Genomic DNA, 24,848 nt, shown 5'->3' on the forward strand with positions numbered 1-24,848 from the left:
GTAATTGTGGGCTGATTTAATTTGCCATGTACGGTGATGTGTCCTTCGTGTCTGGGTTTGTGGTGGCCCATTTACTTCGACTGGGTGCTGTCGGAGTCCTCGATTTACAATCCAAACTCTTCGTTTTCCTAGCTTAAATGTTAAAGTTTCATTTAATTTTAATATACTTCAAACATGTGCTTACCATGGTAATTATATAGTTCAGCTGATGCATCAGTATATAGGCCCCATGTATATATTTTTGGGAAAAGAAAGGTACTATTTATTAGGGATGAATTTCTTTCTACTTTATCTAATTCATTTATTTACTGAATATTGATTTTACCCCTAAATGTTGTGTTAATTGCAAATTTCACTATTCTTCTGAGTTTATTTTTTATTTAAAAGTTTGAATTGTAGTGCAAAGGATGATTTATTTATTATATTTTATTTTAAATTTTTGAAAATCTTGGTGTTGTTTCCTTGGTGTGTCTGCTACGTAATTTCCTGGATCTCCACCTCTATCCTTTAAATGGGTAGGCATCAGCACCCTTCCTTGCTTCCTCTATTCCGTATCCTTGAAGTGTTTTTCTGATTTATCATTAATTATTTGCTCTTTTGAAATTTACCTTGTGTGCTAACGTCCCTATGACACCTGTCATTTGTTCCTCCTATATTTAGGGGCGTTGCAATACTAAATATTATGTTTGGCTTATTATGAGTAGTAGTGGTAAACATCTAAAATGGAAAGGAACTTTGTAAGGAAACACAATAATGTATCAATAAAATGTGCTTCAACTCATGGTATTCATAATGGTTTAAATACCATTAAGTATTGTTCTTAATGCTTCAGAAGTTTAGTAGCAAGGTTGGTGGTCAAGAGTATTACATTTTGCTACATTTAGATTTTATTTTGAGTTCAATTTAACATGGACCAATAACTTAAAACAGGAAATTAAAATGAGCAGCATCCACATCAATCTTAACACTCCGTTACACGCAGGATGGGGATTCCCCGCTGTTTAAACATTATTGTGAATTTTGAATTTCATTGAGATGTGTGAAGGGTTGTTCTCCAGGACATCGTCCGCGCAGAGTGGAGTCATTGTTAGTCACTGCTGAGGCATGTACACAAGTAGACGTTTGTTATTCTTCTTCCGGGCGGTGAGTTCCCGCCTATGCGTGTGACTATTGTAAGTTATATTCTTGACTTTTGTTGGTGTTGCTCTTGTTTTACCTTCACCTGTTACTCACTGTTCTTTTTATATTCCTTTTTAGGAATGGTACGCTTTAGAGCATATGATGGATTTTGAAAAGGAAGAACAACACATCAGGGACTTGCTGCTGAGTTAAATGGTGACATATTTTTAGTTCTTTTCGCTTTGTGTATTTTACTTTTACTACTTTTACTATTTTTTACTACTGTTACTATTTTATTTGTTCTTTATTGATGTGAACTTTACTGTAGTGTTTATTATACATTAAAAAACTAGAAAAATACAAATATGTTATAAAATGAACACTGTGGGGAATCTCCGCCTATGTGTGTTAGTTTAAAGTCAAGACGTATAAAAAATCAGGAATGTGAGCGAGGGAATATTACTTCCCCTTCCCATTTATTTTAATTCAGGTCATAACAAAAATTGAATAACTTTAAGTAAACAACAGTACTGTGAGGAAGATTTTTAGGCCCTTTCTCCATCAATAGAACAAAAGAGACACAATTTATTCACTTATTTGTGCATGATGAGGGAATCCCCGCCACGCGTGTAACCGCGATACAATTATTACGCGTGTAACAGAGTGTTAACCAAGCCCTAGACATGAAGGAGAAATTGAAACTCAAGGAAAAACCTCATCATTCAGAAATGTAGGACAACCAGCCCCTAATATATATAGCAAAGAGAAATAAGTAAGGAAAGAAAATATCATGGAAGTTATTTAGCTGTAGTTTTATGGAGGCAGATTATTGTCCACAATGTGTGATATGTGGCAAAGTCCTCAATGAAGCATTCAATGCCCATCAATTGAAGACTTTTTAAGTTCATCTGTGAGGATATGGGAATCCTTCACAAATCCCTACTTCTCCACACAAAATAAGATGGCTTTCTCATGAAGAAACCTTATCACATATCTTCAAACTGAGAGCTGAGGTAACAGCTAACTTCATGGATTACCACTGTGAAGTGGAAGATCAGTTGACTAACCAACAGCAGCTATTCAGGCTTGACTACATAGCTGATATTTTCACAAAAATAAACAAGGTCAATATATCCCTTTAAGGAAAGAGCAAACCTGTTTATTGCAGAAGAGAAAACCTTGGCTTTCAAGAAGTAGTTATTGTTCTGGAGCAGTTGTATTGCCTGCTGTGACTTTGAAATAATCCCTATCATTACAGATTTCCTGGGGATTGATGGAGATTTGCAAGAAATATACAAATTCTGTGAAGAAATTGTCAACCAATTTGGAGGATTTGTACAACATACTGTAGTTCAGCAGTACTTCTCAGAGGAGAATGAACATAATAGTCACCATTTTATGAGTAAAAATTAGTTTCAGTTTGACATTCAAGGAAAGTCAACTTTCTAAAAAGCTGAAGAAATCAAAGAGTCAATAGAATTAACCTTGGATTCATCTCTGCAATCTCAATTTTAGAAGATACCTCTGTGGATCAAGTGAAGGCCATCTGAGACCACATCTCTGTCTTCCACCCATTAGGATCTACAAATCTCACTCCCAGTTTCCCACATACTCACTCCACAGTCTCACTTAAATCCCTGATCACCTTCTAGTTAGTATCCCTTCTACACAGTATCCCACCAATAAAAATCTCTGCTTCCTTGAACTTCTTCTCTTCTGCTGTCATAACCAGATCCCAAATATCCCCAACTATGTTGGTACCAATGTAAGAACTACCAACACCTTACCCTCCTCCTTCCATTCTACTTTACTCAACATCTGCCTCAAGCTAATTCCTGGATAACACTATCGTGGTTCCCTTTCCTCCATACACTTTCCTCACATGCCTAACAATAGAGTCCTCCATGACCAGAGCCTCAATTCCACCCATCTCATTATATCCTCTCCCCTCCTGATCTCTCTTATCTTCCCTGATGGTTGCAGAATCTACTTCCTGCTCCCTTCCCTCCCTCTCATGACCCTGTTCCACTGCCCTCTTACTATCCTCTGCTCTACATTTCCTTTTCCTCTTACCTGCCACACCCTCTCCTCAGTAAATTTGCTGTTCTAAATCTTCCCTTAGCTGCTTTACCAGCAGTGACTCATACCAATTGAGGACCGTCCATTTTTGCAAAATTCAACAACTACAAAAAGTAACATTTCCAAGAAACACATTTTATTGATTATCTTTCATAAGAAAAATGATATATTAAACTTACTGTATAATAGAGCATTAAGACTAAAGTTATTACTTTAATGCACTTTTCAAATTAATTATTAACAACAGCAGAAAAATAGGGTTGAAAACTGTGGGTTTCCTGCAAAACTCAACATCTGCAGGAACAAAAGTTTACAAAACTATTTTCAAATGTCATATTTCACATATTATATAGAACTACACATTGGTAGATTAGTAGATTGGCTTGTTTGGATACTCAGCATCATTATTGTCCTCACTTCACTCTGAGCAACCTTGCAACGCTGCAGAATAGATCAGTTTTGCCTCCTCGGAAGATGAATTGAAATATTTCATAAGTTTCTTAACATCCTCACTTTTCTTAACATTGATATGATTTGATAATTTGATAGGCGATGTCTTGTCCATACTTCTGAAGTTGGCTGTACCACTTTTTGACACCTCAACAACAATCGGATCACCAAAATAATTTGTTCGAACTTTGCACTGAACTCTTTTTTTTTATTTCACAAAACCGCACTTCTATCATCTTGAAGGGTAACTTGTGTTTCTAAATCTGTCTACTTGCTACTGTCTACTGTCTTGTCCATACTTCTTGAAGTTGGCTGTACCACTTTTCAACACCTCAACAACAATCGGATCACCAAAATAATTTGTTCGAACTTTGCAATGAACTCAATTTTTTTATTTCACAAAACCGCACTTCTGTCATCTTGAAGGGTAACTTGTGTTTCCAAATCCATCTACTTGCTGATTTCACGCCATACACTTCCCAGCTCTTCCCAAGAACAAGACATCACCCGTGCAGATTCAGCATTTTGTGACACTAACACGGGACTGATATAGTATCCACTTTTTTCAGTTGTTTCCCAATATTATTAGAAACTTACTTGGTTTCCAAAAGTAAGAAACAAAAAATACCTTGTAAATAAAACTAGAATCCAGAATAGTATGTAGATGTTGAGTTTTGATAAATTTTTATTCCTGTAAATGTGGAGTTTTGCAAAAACTCGTAACATCTGGAGCTCTGTTACAGTGGTAGATGTTCAGTTTAGCTAAATTCTGGTGAGTGCAATTGATTCCTTTCTTATTAAACTACACGACCTCATACATAACTCATTTTTGGAAATTTTGTAGTTGTTGAGTTTTGCCAAAATGGTCCTCAATTCCTCATACACGCCTCTCCTGAACTCCGCCCCTGACTAGACCCCTTAGTTCTCAATTTCCTTTAGCTTAAAATATTATTCCACCTGTTTTCGACAACTCCTCTCCTTACTTCCTCTCTTGTATACATTGACTGAGGGAGACCATTTACTCATGCAACTTTTAGTGATACCTGGTGTGACGGGGCTGAGGAGTAACGAGGGAGCTCTCCTGGTTCTGGTAATACTGCCAAGTGAATGGAAATTAAATCTGAATTGAATCGATAATATGATTGATCGGTATAAATTTTCTAAACTTTTATTATCTTAAGCCAACAACTGTGCGAATCTTGTTCCTAGCATGCATTCTATATTTTGGCTTTGGTGTGTAAAAAACAACAGTACTAGTATGTAAAGTGTATGCCAGATGTCTCATGGTAATGCGTAAGCAATTCATAGTTTGTGTTTCAAAGGTTGCCAATATGAATATTGAAGATAACCGAGGTCTACCGATTCAGCACCAGGGAGCCCAGGTATCACTAAAAGTTGCGCGAGTAATACCTCCATTCCTATCCTCTATTGGAAGCCTAATTGCCTCCCTCAAACCCTTCCTTCATACTCCTTAATGCCCACTCACACCTACAGTCCCTATTTCTGCATTCCTTAGCTAATCTTTAAACTTTTGACAGAAGTATGAACAAATAACTAAAATATAATAATGTACTCCATGAAGACAAATGTGGAGTTATACAGGCAAGTGTGGAGGTCCTATAAAATTTAGAGAAGTTTTTGCACATTTTGGTAGATAATATTGTAGATAGAGCAAGCAGTGTATCATTGGATAGGAGAGATTTAATTACTATGAGGTAAGATGAAGGTGGTGTGACTACATGAACTGTAATGAATGTCACATATCTTGCTCATATGGTAAAAAATTTCACCTTTACAATACACTTCTTTTTATTCTGTTCAGAAGAACAATTTCCTAATAAAATGGGACATGTTTCATCCCCATGGGGACATCTTCAGCCATAATCATAAGAAATAAAACAAGGATACATAAAAATAAAAAAACACATGTTCAAGTTTGTTTCTCTGCTATTGTTTCTTCCTTTCAGATTCCTTGCTTCTCACATCTTGCAAAAACAAGCCCAGCACCCAGTCTGTATACTTTTTTAAGAAACGTTCCTCCTATTGTTTCATGACTTTAGAATAGAATCAGCCTACTGTCAAATAAGAAACTTGAACTTCCCTCAAGATCAATGCATCAAGACTTTAATCACTATTAAGCTGTAACATTTCTATAATCCAGCTTTACCAATATATTTGTATGTTTAAATTCTCCAAAAGAAAGTTGCATGAACAATTAACACTTCGTGACCAGTTCTACATACACTGGTGGAAAAAAAAAAAAAAAAAAAAAAAAAATCTAAACACCATGAAATAAGAAATGTATAAATGTAAAAATTTTAGCAATATATTTGTCAAGGTAACATATTTAATTGATTAAAGGTACAAGACTACAGGTAAATATCCCCGCGAGAAAAGGTATTGCAAATGTGCCATGCCGGTCCATTAATAACCAGTGTGATCATCTGACTGTTGAATGCAGACATGCAAACGTGCATGCATTGTGTCGTACAGGTGCTGGATGTCAGCTTGTGAGAAGTTCCATGCCTGTTGCGCTTGATCGGTCAATATAGGGACGGTTAATGCCATTTGTGGATGACGCTGGAGTTGTCGTCCAATGATGTCCCATACGTGCTCGATTGGGGATAGATCGGGGGATTGAGCAGGCCAAAGCAACATGTCAACACTCTGTAGAGTATGTTGGGTTACATCAGGGGCATGGGGGCATGCATCATCCTGTTGGAAAACACCCCCTAGGAATGCTGTTCATGAATGCAACACAACAGGTCGAATCACCAGACAGACGTACACATCTGCAGTCAGGATGCGTGAGATAACCACGAAAGTGCTCCTGGTTCCATAGGAAATTGCTTCCCAGACCAGAATTCCCAGTGTAGGTCCAGTGTGTCCACGTTGCAGACAGGTGGAATGCAGGCGCTCACCTGACCTCTTTTCTAACCAAAATACGGCCATAACTGGCACCAAGGCAGAACTGGCTTTCATCGGTAAACACAACAGACTTCCACTACATTCTCCAATGAGATCTCGCCTGACACCACTGGGGTAAGCGAAAAGCACCCGCAGGGTATCTGGCTCGGAACTGCCCTCAGATGCAGTCCGCTGCGCCACAGCCATATGCCGAATACGGTGGTCCTCCCTCTTGATGGTGCCACAGAGACATCCGGAGCCTGGTCTTCTTGCAAACATACCATCTTGGGACCACTGTTGCCAACATGCATGCACAGTGGAGACATTCCTGCCAAGTCGTTCTGCAATAGAACGAAAGGAAAATCCACCTTTGCGTAGCCCTATTATACGGCCTCGTTCAACCACAGTGAGCTATTGATACTGGCCTCTTTGTTGTCATAAAGGCATTCTTGACCCTCTTACAATCACTCCATCTAATCTCACAGGTAACTAACGCTCTTGGACAGTACAGTCCGTATTTAAAGTAAACCTGATGTGCAACGTCATGGGGCCACTACTAGCACCACACTAATGCGATTTGCGAGAAATTTGAATCAGTGTCATATTTCAGATATATAAATAAGCCTACCAACGTTTGTTAATCTAGCACAACCCTTTCATCGTGTGGATTTTTTTCCTACCAGTGTTTTTTCAACTCTAATTGAACGCATAGCAAGTTGACAACGGTTAATATTTTTAATTGGCATTGGACAGAACACTCATTAGAACTACCCAGTGTTTTTTAACATATCCTTGTTTTATTTCTTATATATTTTGTCTTATGATTATGGCTGAAGATGTTCCCATGGGGATGAAACATGTCCCATTTTATTAGGAAATTGTTATTCTGAAAAGAAGTGTATTGTAAAGGTGGATTTTTTCTTTTACCAAAATGTACCATAATGTTGTTAAGGTGACAATATGGGCTTGAATATGAAATTTATTTCTTGTAATTTTGCTCATATTGTTTACAAAAGAGGCTTATGCCTTCTAAGTTCTTTGAAAATTGAAACTGAAGGGAGTAAGTACCTTGCTTGGTTTATCATTTCTTTTCTTCTCCTGCCTGACATAATAACTTAAAAACAGTTCAAAATCTTCAATATTTTGATATTGACGTAATATGGCTATCCTACATGTATAATTCCAAACAGAATCCTGGTATTGGTTATCAGCATTTCTAATGGCAGTTTATAGGATAAATTAACATGATTATCAGCACAAAATTTCTTGAAGTACTGGATATAAGTGAAGTTCAACTGTAGAGCCATTTGCTAAAATCTAGAAAAATTTTACTGTGTAACATCATTAGAACATTTTATAAAGCTCAAATAAGAGAATATTCAAATTCCAGTTTTACCTTGGTAAACCACCAAATTCCCATTCAGCACAGATATAGGGTCCTGGACGCACTAACACAAATAAATCCTCTTCCTGTGCCAACTTAATAAATTTCCTGATGTCCAAAAATTCAGTCATATCTGTTGAGCCATTTCCAAAATCATATAGTCCTGGTTCTGGGTTGTGCAAATTCCAGGGGACATACCTATACAAAAAGAAAAATTGTGCATAATTATGATATAAGTGGCAATTATTTGAAATAGAAAACAGAGAAAACATGAGGGAAACTAACGCAGTATTTGAAGGCAAAGGGGAGTGTGGGTCAAAAGTCCTTATGGGTCTGGGTCAATTCTGTAATAAACATTCTGTATCAAGAAAAGACCCTTAGAGGGAACTCAGAATTGAAACAGACTATAATGGGGTAAAAGTCAGCCACCATTAGACCAAAGAAGTGATTACAATAGAATCCACCATGGAGGATGTTACAAATGGTATTACTGTGTCAAGTTAAATGTGAAGTAGAGATATCAAATCAATGATTTATAACTGTTAGGTTCTTCAGTCTACTGATATTAATTTTTGAATAAATAAATTTATAAACTACCTGAAAAAGAAAACATATGGCAATAGAAATATACCTGAAAATTAAACAACTTAATTAAAATAAAATTCTATCAAATCACATTCAAAAATATTTAGAAATGTATTAACATTTATGTTTAAATTCTGTTTAAATCCAGAAAAACTTGAAATTTGAAACTTATCTTAACGAAGTCCTCACTTCTCTCCACTCTAGCATAGAATGCAAATTGGTGTAACCGGTAATCTGTTGTTGACGTGAGTCCAGCTGTCTATTTAGTCCATTAAATCTCTGCCACACCATGCCCCCCTCCCCACCGCCATGGCTAGGTCAATGACATGCTGAACTGTACTTTTAGGTGTTTTTTTTTAATTACTATTCTTCTTAGCGCTCCCATTGTTGTTGTTATTATTATTATTATTTATTATTGTATACATGCCGTCCTCATGCTAAATGTCTATAATAATAATAATAATAATAATAATAATAATAATAATAATAATAATAATAATAATAATAATAATAATAATAATAATAATAATAATAATAACAATAATAACAACAACAACAACAACAACAACAATAATGGCATAGGGATGTGGCGACTCCATCACCCAGTGGGAAACCACTGCAATCAGCCACCCGAGTGTTGGCAGGAAAACCATAGCCTTTTGGGTTAGGAGGAAACGCCTACCCACAGCCACAAACATCTCAAGGCACCTCTCGATCTCAAGAATCGAGTTGTATTTTCGTGATCTTTGCCAAAAGATCACCACTAGTTGTATTTTCAACTTATAACCCCAGCATGATGGAACACACGCTACCTATGCAACTACCCCACGACCCGGACACACGTCCGGTTTCTCTCGATCATCGGATTCTGGAGGATCGGGAACATCATGCTTCAGAGAAGGATCGAAGCTTCTCAAAATCTCTTCCTCCCCACCACAAAAAAGGAACTTCCTTGGTACTATTAACATCAACACCCTGCTGAAAACTGGAAAGCTTAAACGACTGACTGATGCCCTGGGCAAATTTGATATTCAAATCCTAGCAATCCAAGAAAACAGATTCCAAGATGAGAACCACTTTGACTCTGAAAACTTCAGGATATTTAAATATTTAAGGGTAAACCAGCCATAAATATCAAAGAGAATTTATCAATACTCGGGACGGCCTTTGCAGTAAGGAAAATCATCTTAGATTCGGTTTTCGACTTTACATCACCATGTGAAAGAATCTCAGCACTTACAGTGAAATCAAGCAACAAAGCATATGCCTTGATAAATGCCCATGCCCCCACTAACATAGACAATAAGAAAAATCCACAGAAAGTAGAAGACTTTTGGGAACTGCTTGAAGAAACTACTAGCAAGATCCCTAAACAGCACGTTAAAATCTTTCAAAGCACAGGTTGGCAGAGAGAAGAAATACAGATCAATTGTAGGACTTCATACCGCACATCGGTGGACTAATAAGAATGGAGAACATCTAATAAGCTTTTGTACATCATTCATGCTGAGACTCGTGTCCACACAATTTATGAGACCTTTACATAAAAAGAAAACTTGGAGGTCACCTAAACCATTACTAGGGGAATTCCAGATTGATCATGTTGCTATTTCCATAAAGAAGAGATTCAGAATGTTAAAGTACGGAAGGAAGTTGTCAATTCGGATCACTATCTTATGCAAATCAAGGTTAGGTTCCAACCAAACAGATCCAGACCTAAAGGCAACCAATTTCCAAGAGTGGATCCGGACTGCCTGAGGAAGAACGCTGACATTTTCATACGTGACATAAGATCCTAAGGTGTGGCCAGATATTCGTAATACATTACAGTCATCAGCAATGAAATTCGGACAGCCACCCAGGAAGCGTAAACACAGATGGCTGAACACAACCTGTGATAAAGCTATAAATGACAGAATCAAAGCATGGAATCAATGGAATGGACACCGAACAGTCGACAGATGGGAGAATTTCCTGAAGACTCAAAAACTGACTTCAAAAACAATCCACTGTGACAAACGTACATAAAAGAAAAACAGACTCGCAGAGATAGAACAGGATTTCCAGAAAAACAACACTCAGAATTTCTACAAGACATTCCATGAGGACTTTTCAGGGTACAAACCACCAACATTAAGTTCTTGTCGACCTAATGGATCACTAGAGACAAACAGTAAAGAGAACTGCACGATACTGGCTGACTATTTCCAAAATCTACTGAACTACGATCCACCAATTGAAAGACTACAGTTTGTAAAACCTCCAACAAACCCGGACTCACAGCCCCCAACAACTCAAGAAATAAAAGAGATAATACAATCGCTCAAAAATAATAAAGCCCCTGGGAACTATGGCATAACTGCAGAGATGTTGAAAATAAGAGAACTGGGCAAGTTGGCCGTGCGGTTAGGGGCGCGCGGCTGTGAGCTTGCATCTGGGAGATAGTGGGTTCGAATTCCACTGTCGGCAGCGCTGAAGATGGTTTTCCGTAGTTTCCCATTTTTGCACCAGGCAAATGCTGAGGCTGTACCTTAATTAAGGTCATGGCCACTTCCTTCCAACTCCTAGGCCTTTCCTATCCCATCGTCGCCATAAGACCTACCTGTGTCGGTGTGACGTAAAGCCACAAGCTAAAAAAAAAAAAGAAAAAAAGGAGGAGATGACCTCATCAGAAGAATTCATACACTCTTAACAGAAATATGGGAGACCATGATGATTCCGAAGGACTGGAAAAATGCCATTATCCATCTGTTACATAAGAAAGATGATTGAGCGGACCCCAACAACTACAGAGGCATATCCCTTTTACCAGTTATATGCAAGGTTCTATCTAAAGCGCTATTAAACAGAGTTGAACAACAAACAGATCATTTGATTGGTGAATACCAAGCAGGCTTCAGAAAAGGTAGATCATGTTCTGAGACAAGTTAGAGTCTGAAGACGATATTAAGGACACGCCGCAGTACCACCACATTTGTCACCTTTGTGGACTTCAAGAAGGCATATAACTCTATTGACAGACAAACTGTTGTGGACATCCTAGGAGAGCTAAGTGTGGACAAGAAGGCCACACAATTAATCCACCAGACTCTCACATACACAACATCTCAAGTGAAGTTTCTAAGCGAACTATCAGAGCCTTGTGAAGTGCATACAGGAGTTTGACAAGGAGATGGCCTCTCTCTGATCCTTTTTAACTTAGTGTTAGACAGTCATCAGGGAATGAGGAAAAGAAACTGAAGGTATTAACATTGGTACTCGAGGACAAAGAATTAACGTGAAGTGCCTAGCTTTTGCTGATGATCTAGCTACCTTTACCAAGACTAGTGAAGACTAGAGAAGTTAGATGAGATAGCATCAAAGACAGGCCTCCAAATATTGTATGAGAAGACTCATATAATGGCTAATGGACACCAGAATATCCAAAGCTCCCTACTATAGACAAATTATGGAATAATCTCACAGGTCCCTTCCTTCAAATATCTAGGAGAAATCATTGTACCATCCAAATTGGAGAGGAAAGCTAATTTAGAAAAAGCCACCAAACTCCTGAAAGTATACCGAATAACATGGAATCACCACAATAAAAGTGATGTCACAAAATGCAAACCTTCGGCATTACAAGACTGTTGTTCTTCCAAAAGCTTTGTATGCCTCAGAAAACACACCTCTAGGAGACCACTCTAAAATTGATGAAATTGAAAAACAAGAACGAAAAATTCTTATGAAAATATATAGCCCCGTTCATGTAAATGGTATGTGGATCAAAAGAAAAATTGTAGATTTGTACAAAACAATTAACAAGTTCACTGATACCATATGCAGGAGACGATTGAAATTCTATGGCAACATCTGTAGAATGGACGACACTAGATATGCAAAAAAAAAAAAAAAAAAAAAAAAAAAACTTGGTATAATTAATTCAAAGAAGGTCAATATCAGCTGGTTAGAGGAAATAAAGCAGGACTTGAAAGAAATGAACATCACAGAAGATACCATCAGGGATCGCAAGGCTTTTGGAACTCTGATTGCAAAGCACATGTTCATAGGAAAGGCTAAAAAAACCACAGGGAAACAACTGACGGAGTAACGCAAGAAACAGCATAGCAAGCTCATGAAGAGATTTTGGGAGGAGAAGAAGAAAGGAATACCATCATCAAGTTAAAAAGTTCCAACGTGCTCTGTAAATGGACATAACGAAGAAGAAATAACAACAACAACAACAACAACAATAATAATAATAATAATAATAATAATAATAATAATAATAATAATAATAATACACAACCTCTGAACCAATATAAGCAAACACATATAATCTGTTCTGAATGCAAACCATGGGAGAATAATTCTGTCAGGGTAAATGTTGTAAATATCTTCTATCTGCACTTGAACACAACTGTATCCATCCCACCATATTTCATGATTTTCTCTGTGTATCCTTATCCATGTTGTTGATTTAATTCCTAATTGTCTCTTCAGAGTTCAGCAAGTGACTGCAGTTGATTCTTGTATATGCTCTCCTTAAAGTAATCCCACTGGAAGAAGTCTGGAGAGGTTAGGCGAGGTGATACAAGGAGGTACATGTGAGATCAGGTGGTCACTAAAGAAGCTGGTTATATGGCCCACAGACTTATTAGATAGTTGACATGTTATGGCATCTTGTTGGAAGTACCCTTTTGTTCTGGGTGATTTCCGACAAGAGTAGCATTACTAAAATGTTGCAAAGTTTGGGTTGGGAAGAATTGGGAGAAAGAAGACGACCTGCTTGACTAAGTGGTATGTTCTGAGCTGTCAGCGGAGAGATGGCGTGGAATGACATTAGTAGACGAATAAGTTTGAGTGGCGTTTATAAAAGTAGGAAAGATCACAATATGAAGATCAAGTTGGAATTCAAGAGGACAAACTGGGGCAAATATTCATTTATAGGAAGGGGAGTTAGGGATTGGAATAACTTACCAAGGGAGATGTTCAATAAATTTCCAATTTCTTTGAAATCATTTAAGAAAAGGCTAGGAAAACAACAGATAGGGAATCTGCCACCTGAGCGACTGCCCTAAATGCAGATCACTGTTGATTGATATTGATACTTGGTATCATTGAGCTGTTTCACAAATTAATTGAAGATTCATCCATAAACATTAGTGCTCATCCTTTCACAGAAAATGGGGCCACCCTCTTTTTTTGCTAGTTGCTTTACGTCGCACCGACACAGATAGGTCTTATGGCGACGATGGGACAGGGAAGGTCTAGGAGGGGGAAGGAAACGGCCATGGCCTTAATGAAGGTACAGCCCCAGCATTTGCCTGGTGTGAAAATGGGAAACCACGGCATACCATTTTCAGGGCTGCGCTCTCACCCTCTTACTTACCTTGATCCCAATGGGATACTATCCCCCCCATCAGCACAGTAATTAAAACTGAGGGAGGACTTTTCCTCTTGGTGAAACTTACAACCTGACTTTTCATCCCGTTGACCATCATACCATTGTCCACTGTCCATCTCACAACATTGTTGTTGTCTTTTTGTAGTTGCTTGTGATCCTTAACTTATTTATTACTCTATACAGTATAACATCATCTGCAAACAACTTTATCTGTGATTCCAGTTCTTACCCATATCACTTATATATACTGTATACACAAGGAAACATAAAGGTCCTATATTACTGCCCTGTTGGACCCCCCTCTTGATCATAACAGGATCAGATAATGCTTCACATACTCTAATTCTCAGAGTTCTATTGTGTAGAAAATTAGCCACTCATCCACTCTTTTGTCTAGTCCAATAGCCATAATTTTTTGTCAGTGGTATCCTATGATCTACCCTATCAAAAGCCTTGGATAGGTCAATAGTGATACAGTCCATAAATGTCTATTATCACAGGTAAATTTCAGTAGCTTGCCAGTATTCAGTGCCTCCTCTACCTGAACATTAGTACCCAACTACCTTTACATACTGCTGACTTAATTCTTCTGCAAGTTCTCACATATACAGTACAGCACACTCCCCTTGTTCATTAATGATCCCTGGATTGTCCTTCCTGGAACCTGTTTCTGTCTTGAAGTACCTACATATATCCTTCCATTGTTCCCTAAAATTCATATGGCTGTCAAAAATGTTTGCCATCATGTTATGCTTAAATTCAAATTTCCTAGCAAGTTCCTTCAATCTCTCCTCACTCCCAGAACCAATGTAAACAATGATCACCACCATTCTTATTCCATCCTCCACTGACGAAGGCTGCAGTTGAATGTTTTGGACCCATGCCTTATTTTTATCCCAGTCTAGGAAGCCTCGGGGCTGAGCAGCGGTCACTTGGTAGACCATGGCCCTTGAGGGCTGTTGCACCATAGGGTTTGGTTTGGTTTGGTTTTAGTCTTTCTTTTATGTGTATGCAATCCAGGAGTGCCTACATGGTAAGTCACTACCCTACATCTGTTTCCTATACATGTGCACTGATGAGGAATTGAATTAGAGATAGCTGCTGTTTTGGCAAAATTGTGCTGTGGTTGGCCAAGTGAATGTAATAGTACAGTATAGCACATAACTTCAATGCAATGTCTTATTGGCCATGTGAGTAACAGCTGACCATAAGATAGGCAAGACACAAAATCTCTGCGCATTGGACTGTGGACACATCAGTGGTCGGACGTATGAGCAATTCCATCTAAAAAGTTATACAGGCACTGGGCTTTCCGCAGACCACCGTATGAAGAAAAACTATCACTACTATCACCACCACCAGAGTCAACTGCCGTGTGGTACAGTGGGTCAATGATGAAGGTCGCCGTTGGCTAGCTTGGATGGTAAGAGGCGATAGACAGGTCTAGAGTGCAGAAGATCACTACCAAATTCAATGCTGGACAACAAACAAGTTCAAACCATCCAGAACCATCTCCTTGTAATGGGGTATAGAAGCCACCATCCCCAGGGTTACCTTTGCTTACTGCATTTCAGAAGGCACAATGACCGACATGGGCAAAGAAATACCAAGTTTGGACTTTCGATGTATGGAAAAAAAGGTCATCTTACAAGTAAAGGTACCAGTTGGTACACAATGATGCCAGAGTATGACTGCACCAACCAACACATGAAACAATGGATTCTTCTTGCTAGTAGATTAACCATGTACAGATATTCTCATATGAAGACTGTTCATGTGGGATGAAATGGGAGCCCTGGTATATATTGAATGCCAACATCCCTCACCAGCAAATATTACAGAAACCTGCCGTCAGACCATGTCCACTCATTTGTTCACCTCCAGCACCTTGCAAGAAACCTTTTCTTGTAGCAAGACAATACAGTAGCCCATTGCTCCCAAATTGTGGCCGATTGGATTAATGAACACTCCACAGACATGAGGATGCTTGACTAGACCCGAAGGTCACCCGACCTGAATCCTATTGAGTGCATCCGAGATACTATTGAGAAGGATCTGCACAACCTGGACTCTACTCCAACCATTCTCCATGCATTATGGGAGGCTGTGGGGTGGTTATGATCAGTATAGCTCCCCAACACTTTTGAAGACTTTTGGATTCCATGCCATGCAGAGTCGCTGCCATCATCGAGCAAAAGTGGGTGCTACATATTACTAGCTAGGTACTTCAAATTCAATTGCATTCAATTGCTCGTCGGTTATTATTTTTTTTCTTATGGCGACAATGGGGTAGAAAAGGCCTAGGAGTGGGAAGGAAATGGCCGTGGCCCTTATTACAGTACAGCCCCAGCATTTGCCTGGTGTGAAAATGGGAAATCATGGAAAACCATCTTCAGGGCTGCCGACAGTAGGGTTCGAACCCACTATCTCCTCAATGCAAACTCACCGCTGTGCGCCCCTAACTGCACGGCCAACTCGCCCGGTCAATGTATATAAGATACATTTATTTGATGTAAAAATCATTATATGATATACAATGCAACAGAAACTGACACACTCTCAAGAGTATTTCTGTTTCCAGATTTGAATGAGGCAGAATGATTTTAAAAATTAAACTCTTAAAATTAAAAAAAAACTAAAAACATTGAATTTAATATGTTATTACTCACGTTTCCACAGTATTAAGTCCACAAGCACGTAGTTTACGCAAACGGTCTCTCCAGTATGCGGGATGCACTCGGAAGTAGTGTATGGCACCACTAAAGATGGTGATGTTACGATTGTTTAATTTAAAGCCACCAGGCAGAGCCTCAAGTCCTGACGTGATGCCACCAGCAGTGTAATGTTCGTACAGAGTAGGAACATCTCCAGCTCCCCCTGAAAATTAAAGAATAGATTACAGGAAATAAAACACACTGGTGTTCAGAACAGGAAAAAGTATGAGATTAAATCCTTTTCCAAAATGTCAGAATTCCAGACATTTTGTATGATCAATGTAGATGAACTCATGACTCTTGCTTTAACAAACTATATTAAATTATTGCAATAATACACTGAATTTATAAAATGAAATAACTCATGAGTGTGTATGAAAAATAGCATAAAGAGAAAAAGAACACTGTGATTATCAGTTCTATTTTCTTTTTGTTTGAAGATAGTTCTTTAATATGAGTATGCTGTCTAAGATAGGGGCTGCCTGGCCGAGGCGGTAAAGGCGTGCTTGGTTCGCCCGGAAGGACGTGGATTCAAATCCCTGTCAGGAAGTCGTAAAATTTAAGAAACGAAATTTCCACTTCCGGAGGTGCATATGGCCCTGAGGTTCACTCAGCCTACACAAAAATGAGTACCAGGTTAATTCCTGGGAGCAAAGGTGGCCAGGCGTAGAGCTAACCACTCTACCCTATCACGTGCCGCGGTTAACAATGGTGGAAGCCTTTACCTTCCACTCCTCCACGGGCCTTCATGGCCTGTACGGAGGTGTCTTTGTCTAAATTAGATGTTTCAGCAGTCTGAGCTGAACTATCATTTATCCTCTTCCTTTATAGAATTATCAAATGCATCTCTCTGATTATAACATTTTTGTCAGAATGAAATCCTTGAAAAATTGTCTAGTTTTTTGCAAAGACAGTGTACCGCTTTACTTGCATGCAAGTCTGTCATGTTTATACATGAAGTTGGGAATGAAGAGATATCGGTTTATGAGACAGGCAATGCCACAGAATTAACCAATTTAGCCGTAAAGCTCTGTTGCTTTTCTCTTACAGAACTGTAAAGGAGAATTGAACTAACGGTATTTCTTAAGTTAAAAAAATCCAGTGATTGAACATGAAATACACTGTCATTCTGAATCTACATGCTATGAACCATTGTAATAGTTGCATACTGGTACAACACTGGTGCAGTAGTTATGTAATCAGGAAGTTGACAAAGACCAATAGCGATGAGCTCAGTCAGAACTGACTTACACTATCGCTAAAGTTAAGACTTCCAGTCCCACCACCGCTATTATAGTTGTGCTGTAGTTCAATATAGGGTCTAACTTACAACAATTTATTAAATTTAATATGTTGCGAGTAAAGTGGCAAGTATTAAAAATGCATGAAAAACACTGACATGCCAAAGGTAATGGCTGGTGGCACTATCATACCATCTTGGAAGTGCTCAGGCCTGTATCAGGTATAATACGACATCTCAAGAGTGAATTTAAATACTGTCTGTGCTGGCCAATTTAGCCGTAAAGCTCTGTTGCTTTTCTCTTACGGAACTGTAAAGGAAAATTGAACTAACGGTGTTTCTTATGCAAGAAAGAAAATAATCCAGTGATTGAACATGAAATACACTGTCATTCTGAATCCATATACTATGAATTATTGTAATATTTGCATAATGGTCCGAAACTGGTGCAGCGGTTATGTAATCAGGATTATCCCCAGATAAAATTTGTTCTTGTAGGAGAAACCTAAACTTAAATTGTCTCCTTATACAAAATTAAACACACTGTACATTTTTTGTCAGAGTGTATTATTTGACTAGCCGTACGAACTTTGTGACCTTTAATAGCCACATACCACAGAAACTTAGCTGCCTCTGTGGATCCGTGGTAGAGTGTCGGCCTCCGAATCCCAAGATAGCGGGTTCAAACCCGGCAGAGGTAGTCGGATGTTTGAAGGGCGGAAAAAAGTCCATTCGACACTCCATGTCGTACGATGTCGGCATGTAAAAGATCTCTGGTGATACATTTGGTATTTACCCGACAAAATTAATTAAATCTCAGCCATAGACGCCCAAGAGAGATCCGGTTTACTCTGTCTGCCATCTAGCGGACCTAGAGTAAAATGGAACGTCGAAATTGACGAGCAGACAGCCAGATGGCGTCTAATCGAAAAGTCTGCACACGGTACCTGAGGCCATACGATTATTATTATTATTACAGAAACTTAAACCCTTCTTCAGGCCACTTCGTAACCCCCAGCAAGCAGTTCACAGTACAGGGTGACAGTCTCCAGCTAGCAAGGATGCATATGATGGTGTTAATTATTTTTTTTTAATTTTTTATTTTTTTTTTTACAATTGACTTTACATTGCACCGACACAGATAGGTCTTTGGTGACGATGGGACAGGAAAGGGCTAGGAGTGGGAAGGAAGCAGCCGTGGCCTTAATTGAGGTACAGTCCCAGCATTTGCCTGGTGTGAAAATGGGAAACCACGGAAAACCATCTTCAGGACTGCCAACAGTGGGGTTCGAACCCACTATCTCCCGAATACTGGATACTGGCCGCACTTAAGCAACTGCAGCTATCGAGCTCGGTAGGTGTTAATTTGTTAGAGGATATGCAGAGAGCACACAGTTACAGAGAAAACTATGCAGGAAAATTACATAATTCTTTCCAATAACATGAATTTGTAAGTATTTTAAAATGAGAATGTTGCTTCTTATGACAAAATAAAACTTGTAATACGATTGGAAAATTCTAAATTCCCTCCATGGGAATTTAGAATTTTCCATTCGGAATTGCTAGGCGGGCAATAATTCCATTGTGGAGATATATCTCCCGTATGCAGTTATCAGACTGTGCCTCTTATATAGGCTTCTGATAAGTTCACCTGCATACACCCAGCGTCAGTGGGTAGGGTCTGAAACATCCCAATCTGACGAGTCTAGTGTCAGACCTAAGACGAAACGCTGGTTAATAGAGCAAACGCCTAAAAAGTCTTCGTATTTGTAATACGAAATCGAATAATATTACAGTTTTAGATGTTGAAAAGAAAAAGAACAGTGTCAAAAATTAGGAAGTAAATAATAGTACAGCTGATATTTTTTGTGGAGCCATAGTAGTATGTACGTTTTTCTATACCTCGTATTTTTGATAACTCGAAGTATTTTCAGCTCCCGCAGACACTTTGAGATATCGAGGTTCAACTGTATTTCTTTTAACAGCTATGGTAAAGAACTAATAGGCGAGTACAGAAAACCTTTGCAGTAGAAATAATGCGGTCACTTACCAGTTCAATCCTGGGTATTTGATGGTAAATATTTTATAGGTTTATTTCAATATTTTGTGATTCAAATACTTCATCCTCAATTATGAAAGAAAACATAACATGTCACAAAGACCTTTGTCAGAAGAAAACCATGATGGTTCTGTTTTGAATAGTATGTGTTATTGCTTCCAGCTTCCTACTTAGCTGATCATGAATAATTAAATACATAATTCTAACCTAGCTACAGTACTTGCAGCCTATTCTGCTGTTTTCCCCTCAGTCTCCCTGATACCAACAACTTTACCTACCAAAGCTATTCTACTGGATTTTTTCTGAGCTCTCAAATGACAAAATTATGTGTATCTGTGAGAGAAAAGGAAAAGTTTGTCCTTTTTATTTATATAGAAATATAAAAAATCTGCTTATATAGTACTGTAACATTGTTGGCACTAATCACAGGTATTACATGCACACGGATGCCATAAATTACTACTTTTAGTTATTCACCACCAATTTTTGTGTTAGATATCACTTAATAGCTGCGCACAACTGATTAGACTTAAAACTGATCCTTTGATACTTCTTTGCAAGAAATGTACACTGCAACTCAAGCACAAAAGCCAATTACTAGGCCCTTCAACCTGAAAAGAGAAGCATAATGCAAAATATATTTGTTAAGGAATCAAACTCATTAAGATGTTCTGGATGATTGTAAAAACTGAAAGAGTTCTACAATGTAACAAGTCTTTTGTGTGGCTAGGAGACACTCATAACCCCAGATATACAGCCATGTACAGAAGGCTTTGTGGCTAATTTTTGTCATATATATTGACAATATATAACATCCTGAACTTATCAGGACATGGACAGAGACGTTTATCAATCACAATCACTACTGATCTGCATTTAGGGCAGTCGCCCAGGTGGCAGATTCCCTATCTGTTGTTTTCCTAGCCTTTTCTTAAATGATCGCAAAGAAAATGGAAAATTATTGAACATTTCCCTTGGTAAGTTATTCCAATCCCTAACTCCCCTTCCTATAAACGAATATTTGCCCCAATTTGTTCTCTTGAATTCCAACTTTATCTTCATGGTAATGATAGTGGTGAAGATGAGGACAGTGTTGCTGTGAAACAAAATTTTAGCTGCATTTTACCTGCTATGGACTATCACAAATTAATCATCACAGTGACTATGACTATGGAGACATCCTTCGAATTATCATGAAACAAACAGATTATTTGTGATGAATAGTCAATAATATGACGGTTGCCACCAGTAACATACAGAAAAATAGTTATTTTACAATTGGCTTTACGTTGCACCGATACACATAAATCTTATGGCAATGATGGGACTGGAAAGGACTAGGAGTGGGAAGGAAGCAGCTGTGGTCTTAATTAAGGAAACCATGGAAAACCACCTTCAGGACTGCCGACAGTAGGGTTCGAACCCACTATCTCCCGAATGCAAGCTCACAGATGTCCGCCCCTAACCACACAGCCAGGTCGCTTGGCTTACTATTCCTTGTTTATCTATCTTATGTATCATATATTTCCTCTGAATAAAATAATAAAATAACAAAATATAAGATTGAATTAGTTGAAAGAAAATATGGTTCATGTTTTATTGCTGGTATAGTGAAATTCTCGTATTCCCTGACATTTTAGTGAATGAAAAGAATATTGGGTAAATAAATAAATAAATAAATAAATAAATAAATAAATAAATAAATAAATATAAAAAACAATTAAAAGTAATATAAACAATTAATGAAAACAGGTATAAATATTCAACGAACAATACGCATATGTTAAAAATTTCAGATCTCTGCTTTCCATAGATTTGCCTGGGCATCGCACACATTCAGACAAACACTTCAGGATATTACAGACTGAATCTGGCTCTTCATGTCTGGGACCGAAAATGGCTTCCTACACCATGGACTTAAAATGGCTCCTTGACTTGTGTTCTCTACCTATTTTATGTACGTTGCTTAGCGACAGTGAACCTATACATTTACCCCACTGGATTGTCATATCCCAACACACAGTTCCTGACGGTTTTTCGTTTGTAACTCACCAACGAAAGCGAAAATGAAAAATCCTGCTTCAAGGTGCATTCAGACCCCCTTCCATCTACCTATGTTCAAAATTTCACATCTTTGTGTGCCGTAGATTTGGCTGGATATCGTGCACACATGCACAGACAGACAGCAGACAGACAGACATTTCCTTTTATTATTATAGATTTGTATTTTTTTCTGCCAGAAATCTAAACCCAGCAGCATGTAGCACATGTCAGAAAAAGTATGATTGCCATCTTGCACCAAAGAATTGAACTGATTCACAGTACATACACAAAATGTCTTCAATGTTTCCAATTTACACCACATGTTGCATGCAGCGCTTCAATGGCAAACTCACCCTGGCTGGGTGTCTGTGACCTTCAGTGCCAAGGTGTCCAGCTCCATGGCTAAATGGTTAGCGTGCTGGCCTTTGGTTACAGGGGTCCCGGGTTCGATTCCTAGCAGGGTCGGGAATTTTAACTATCATAGATTAATTTCTCTGGCACGGGGTTTAGGTGTATGTGTCGTCTTCATCATCATTTCATCCTCATCACGACGTGCATGTCGCCCACGGGCGTCAAATTAAAAACCTGCACCTGGCGAGCCGAACATGTCCTTTGACACTCCTGGCACTAAAAGCCATACGCCATTTCATTTTCAGTGCCAAGGTGAGAGTGTTGCGCTTGGGGTTGTACATTATTTTCCAGTTAGACACAAAGGCAATAGTGTTTTTCTTCCTTCCCCTACACTCCCCAAGCATGGCTTCTAAACTGACTGATGAAGTATTCTCCTATGATTGTAACTGTGTTACACAGAGCCTATGAAACCATTCCGTAGGATCACATACGTTTAGTGAGAAATATATTATTATTTCAAATAGCAGATGAACTGAGTTAATTGACTTGAAGGCTAAATCACATGGAGGTTTCAAAATACATTTTAATGCATCACTGTATACAGAATTACTGTGGCTATCTGGTAGTGATTTATCAAAACTTGATGTGTTCTTGGAAAAGGATTTATAAAGTGAACTGAAGTACAAGTAAGTGCAATACAACTTCTGGTGGATCTTCAGATACAGTACTTTAAGGTAGTTAGGAAAGATGATTTCTTTTCTTCACTGTAAAATGTCAGTAGAACATTCTAAAGAACTTCATCCTCTACTTAACCATACCAGTTTTGAACTGGCAACACCTAGGAAATTCCCATGTCACACCAATGATAAGAAGTGGTCTCTGTGCCATATGTTAATTTCATTGTCAGAAGATACCCTAACTGTATCTGTGATAAATTTCTCAATACTTTTATATGGACGGAAGAAGAAAACCTCAGCAGACTGATCAATGTCTGTACAATGCCTCGATGAATTCAATGCCTTCAGGACCTGTAGAGTTGTACAGTTTGTCATTTCAATTAGGTGCCCAGGAGTCAATCAAAATAACTATAGTACATTTCTGCATATCTGGCCACACTGCATGATCCAGGAAGACCTCTTATATATTAGCAGATTTGCTTGCGAACACCGTGATGTTCAGTAAATCGATAGTCACATTTGTAGGAAAACGCCCAGTGGGCTCTGATACAAGCACATACAAATGGGGTAGCTGCGTACCATCCATCACAATCCCTGGCATTAACATATACTGTAAGTGTGTGTGGTTGCTGCTATGGATCCAACAGCACCAAAGATGTGCTTGCTTCCCTTTACTGCAAGGGTTCGTCCAGATTGCAACTCTTTATCAAATCTTTATTGGTCAGCATTAATTATTTGATTTAGTGACAGACCTTTTTCCTCAACAAGAGACCTGATTTCGCTTACAAATTTATGAGCTCTTTGTTCAAAATCAGCATCCGCTTCAACCAATCACTTGCTAACTTTCTGGTTTATTTTCTTAGAAATGATCTTATATTTTTGTTTAAATAAACTTTTTTACCCACGAGTTGGAAGCTTTGAACAGCAGAAAACTGTGAGGGTCAATTCTGTTCTTAAATTCTATTGCCCAGAGTCACAATGTACAGTCATGTAATATGGTGTTTTTCTGTCTCTTTGCTATAAAATGGTCACACATTTCTCGGTTTATCACATCATGCACGCTGTATGGATCTGATGAGCACCAGTGTTTGAATGTCTGTTTAATGTTTTGTAACACAGTCTTACACTCTATTTTTCTTTTCTGTGCCAAGACTGTTATAAATTTCAGGCAAGGTGTCATATCAATTGCTAATCCAAGATGACACAGATGGGGAGGATCAAAATTTCCATCTTTTTTTGCTTCGGTTGTTTTGTCCATATCTTGTATGCATCAGCCAGATATCATTTTTGTTTTTCTTGGAGGTAATGGCTGATAACATGAACTTATGTTTTCCTGGACATCTGCTACTTTGTTTTTAATCAGGAGCCCCTTCAACCAATTGCTTGCTAACTTCGTCGGTTATTTTCCGACAAACAATCTTAGAATTTTGTTCAAACTTGTTTACCCATGGGTTGGAAGCTTCATCACTCACCATAGTGCAGTAACACTTTCTTCATCTAATACCTCTTCATCGATCACAAGTGTACTTACATCTGCAATTAGAGCTAGAGCTTCTTCTTCTTCCAACTGGTTCTTTATTTGTTTACAAATAACATGGTTTTCAGCTGTTTCACAATTACCACCTATCTTGTTGTCTAGGGCAACTGTACTATATCAACTCTGTAACACAACACACAGATAATGTGATCTACTCTAGCAGACAACACTAAACAATCTTGTGAATTGTGATCACTGTGCTGCTTGCAGTTAGATAAGAGAAATCTACACTGCCCCACCTATTCCTCCCTCTCCCAACCACACTGTTGCACCATAGCAGCTAAATCTCTGGAAAGAGTTTGTGTTTCAGGTCATTA

The 24,848-nt window shown here is 38.4% G+C and overlaps 1 protein-coding gene across 2 annotated transcripts in view; it reads right to left on the reverse strand.

Moving 5' to 3' along the window:
* The window catches only part of LOC136867357 (beta-galactosidase-1-like protein 2), a 212,971-nt gene that overhangs the window by 85,273 nt on the left and 102,850 nt on the right, over positions 1-24,848 (reverse strand). For both annotated transcript variants that reach the window (XM_067144526.2, XM_067144525.2), the window contains exons 2-3: positions 16,580-16,787; positions 7,952-8,137 (exon numbers count right to left, since the gene is read on the reverse strand). In XM_067144526.2, the coding sequence (XP_067000627.2) occupies positions 7,952-8,137; positions 16,580-16,787 (394 nt within the window). The remainder of the gene's footprint in view (positions 1-7,951; positions 8,138-16,579; positions 16,788-24,848) is intronic.

Source organism: Anabrus simplex, chromosome 3, assembly GCF_040414725.1.
Source record: "Anabrus simplex isolate iqAnaSimp1 chromosome 3, ASM4041472v1, whole genome shotgun sequence".
NCBI classification, from domain to species: Eukaryota; Metazoa; Arthropoda; class Insecta; order Orthoptera; family Tettigoniidae; genus Anabrus; species Anabrus simplex.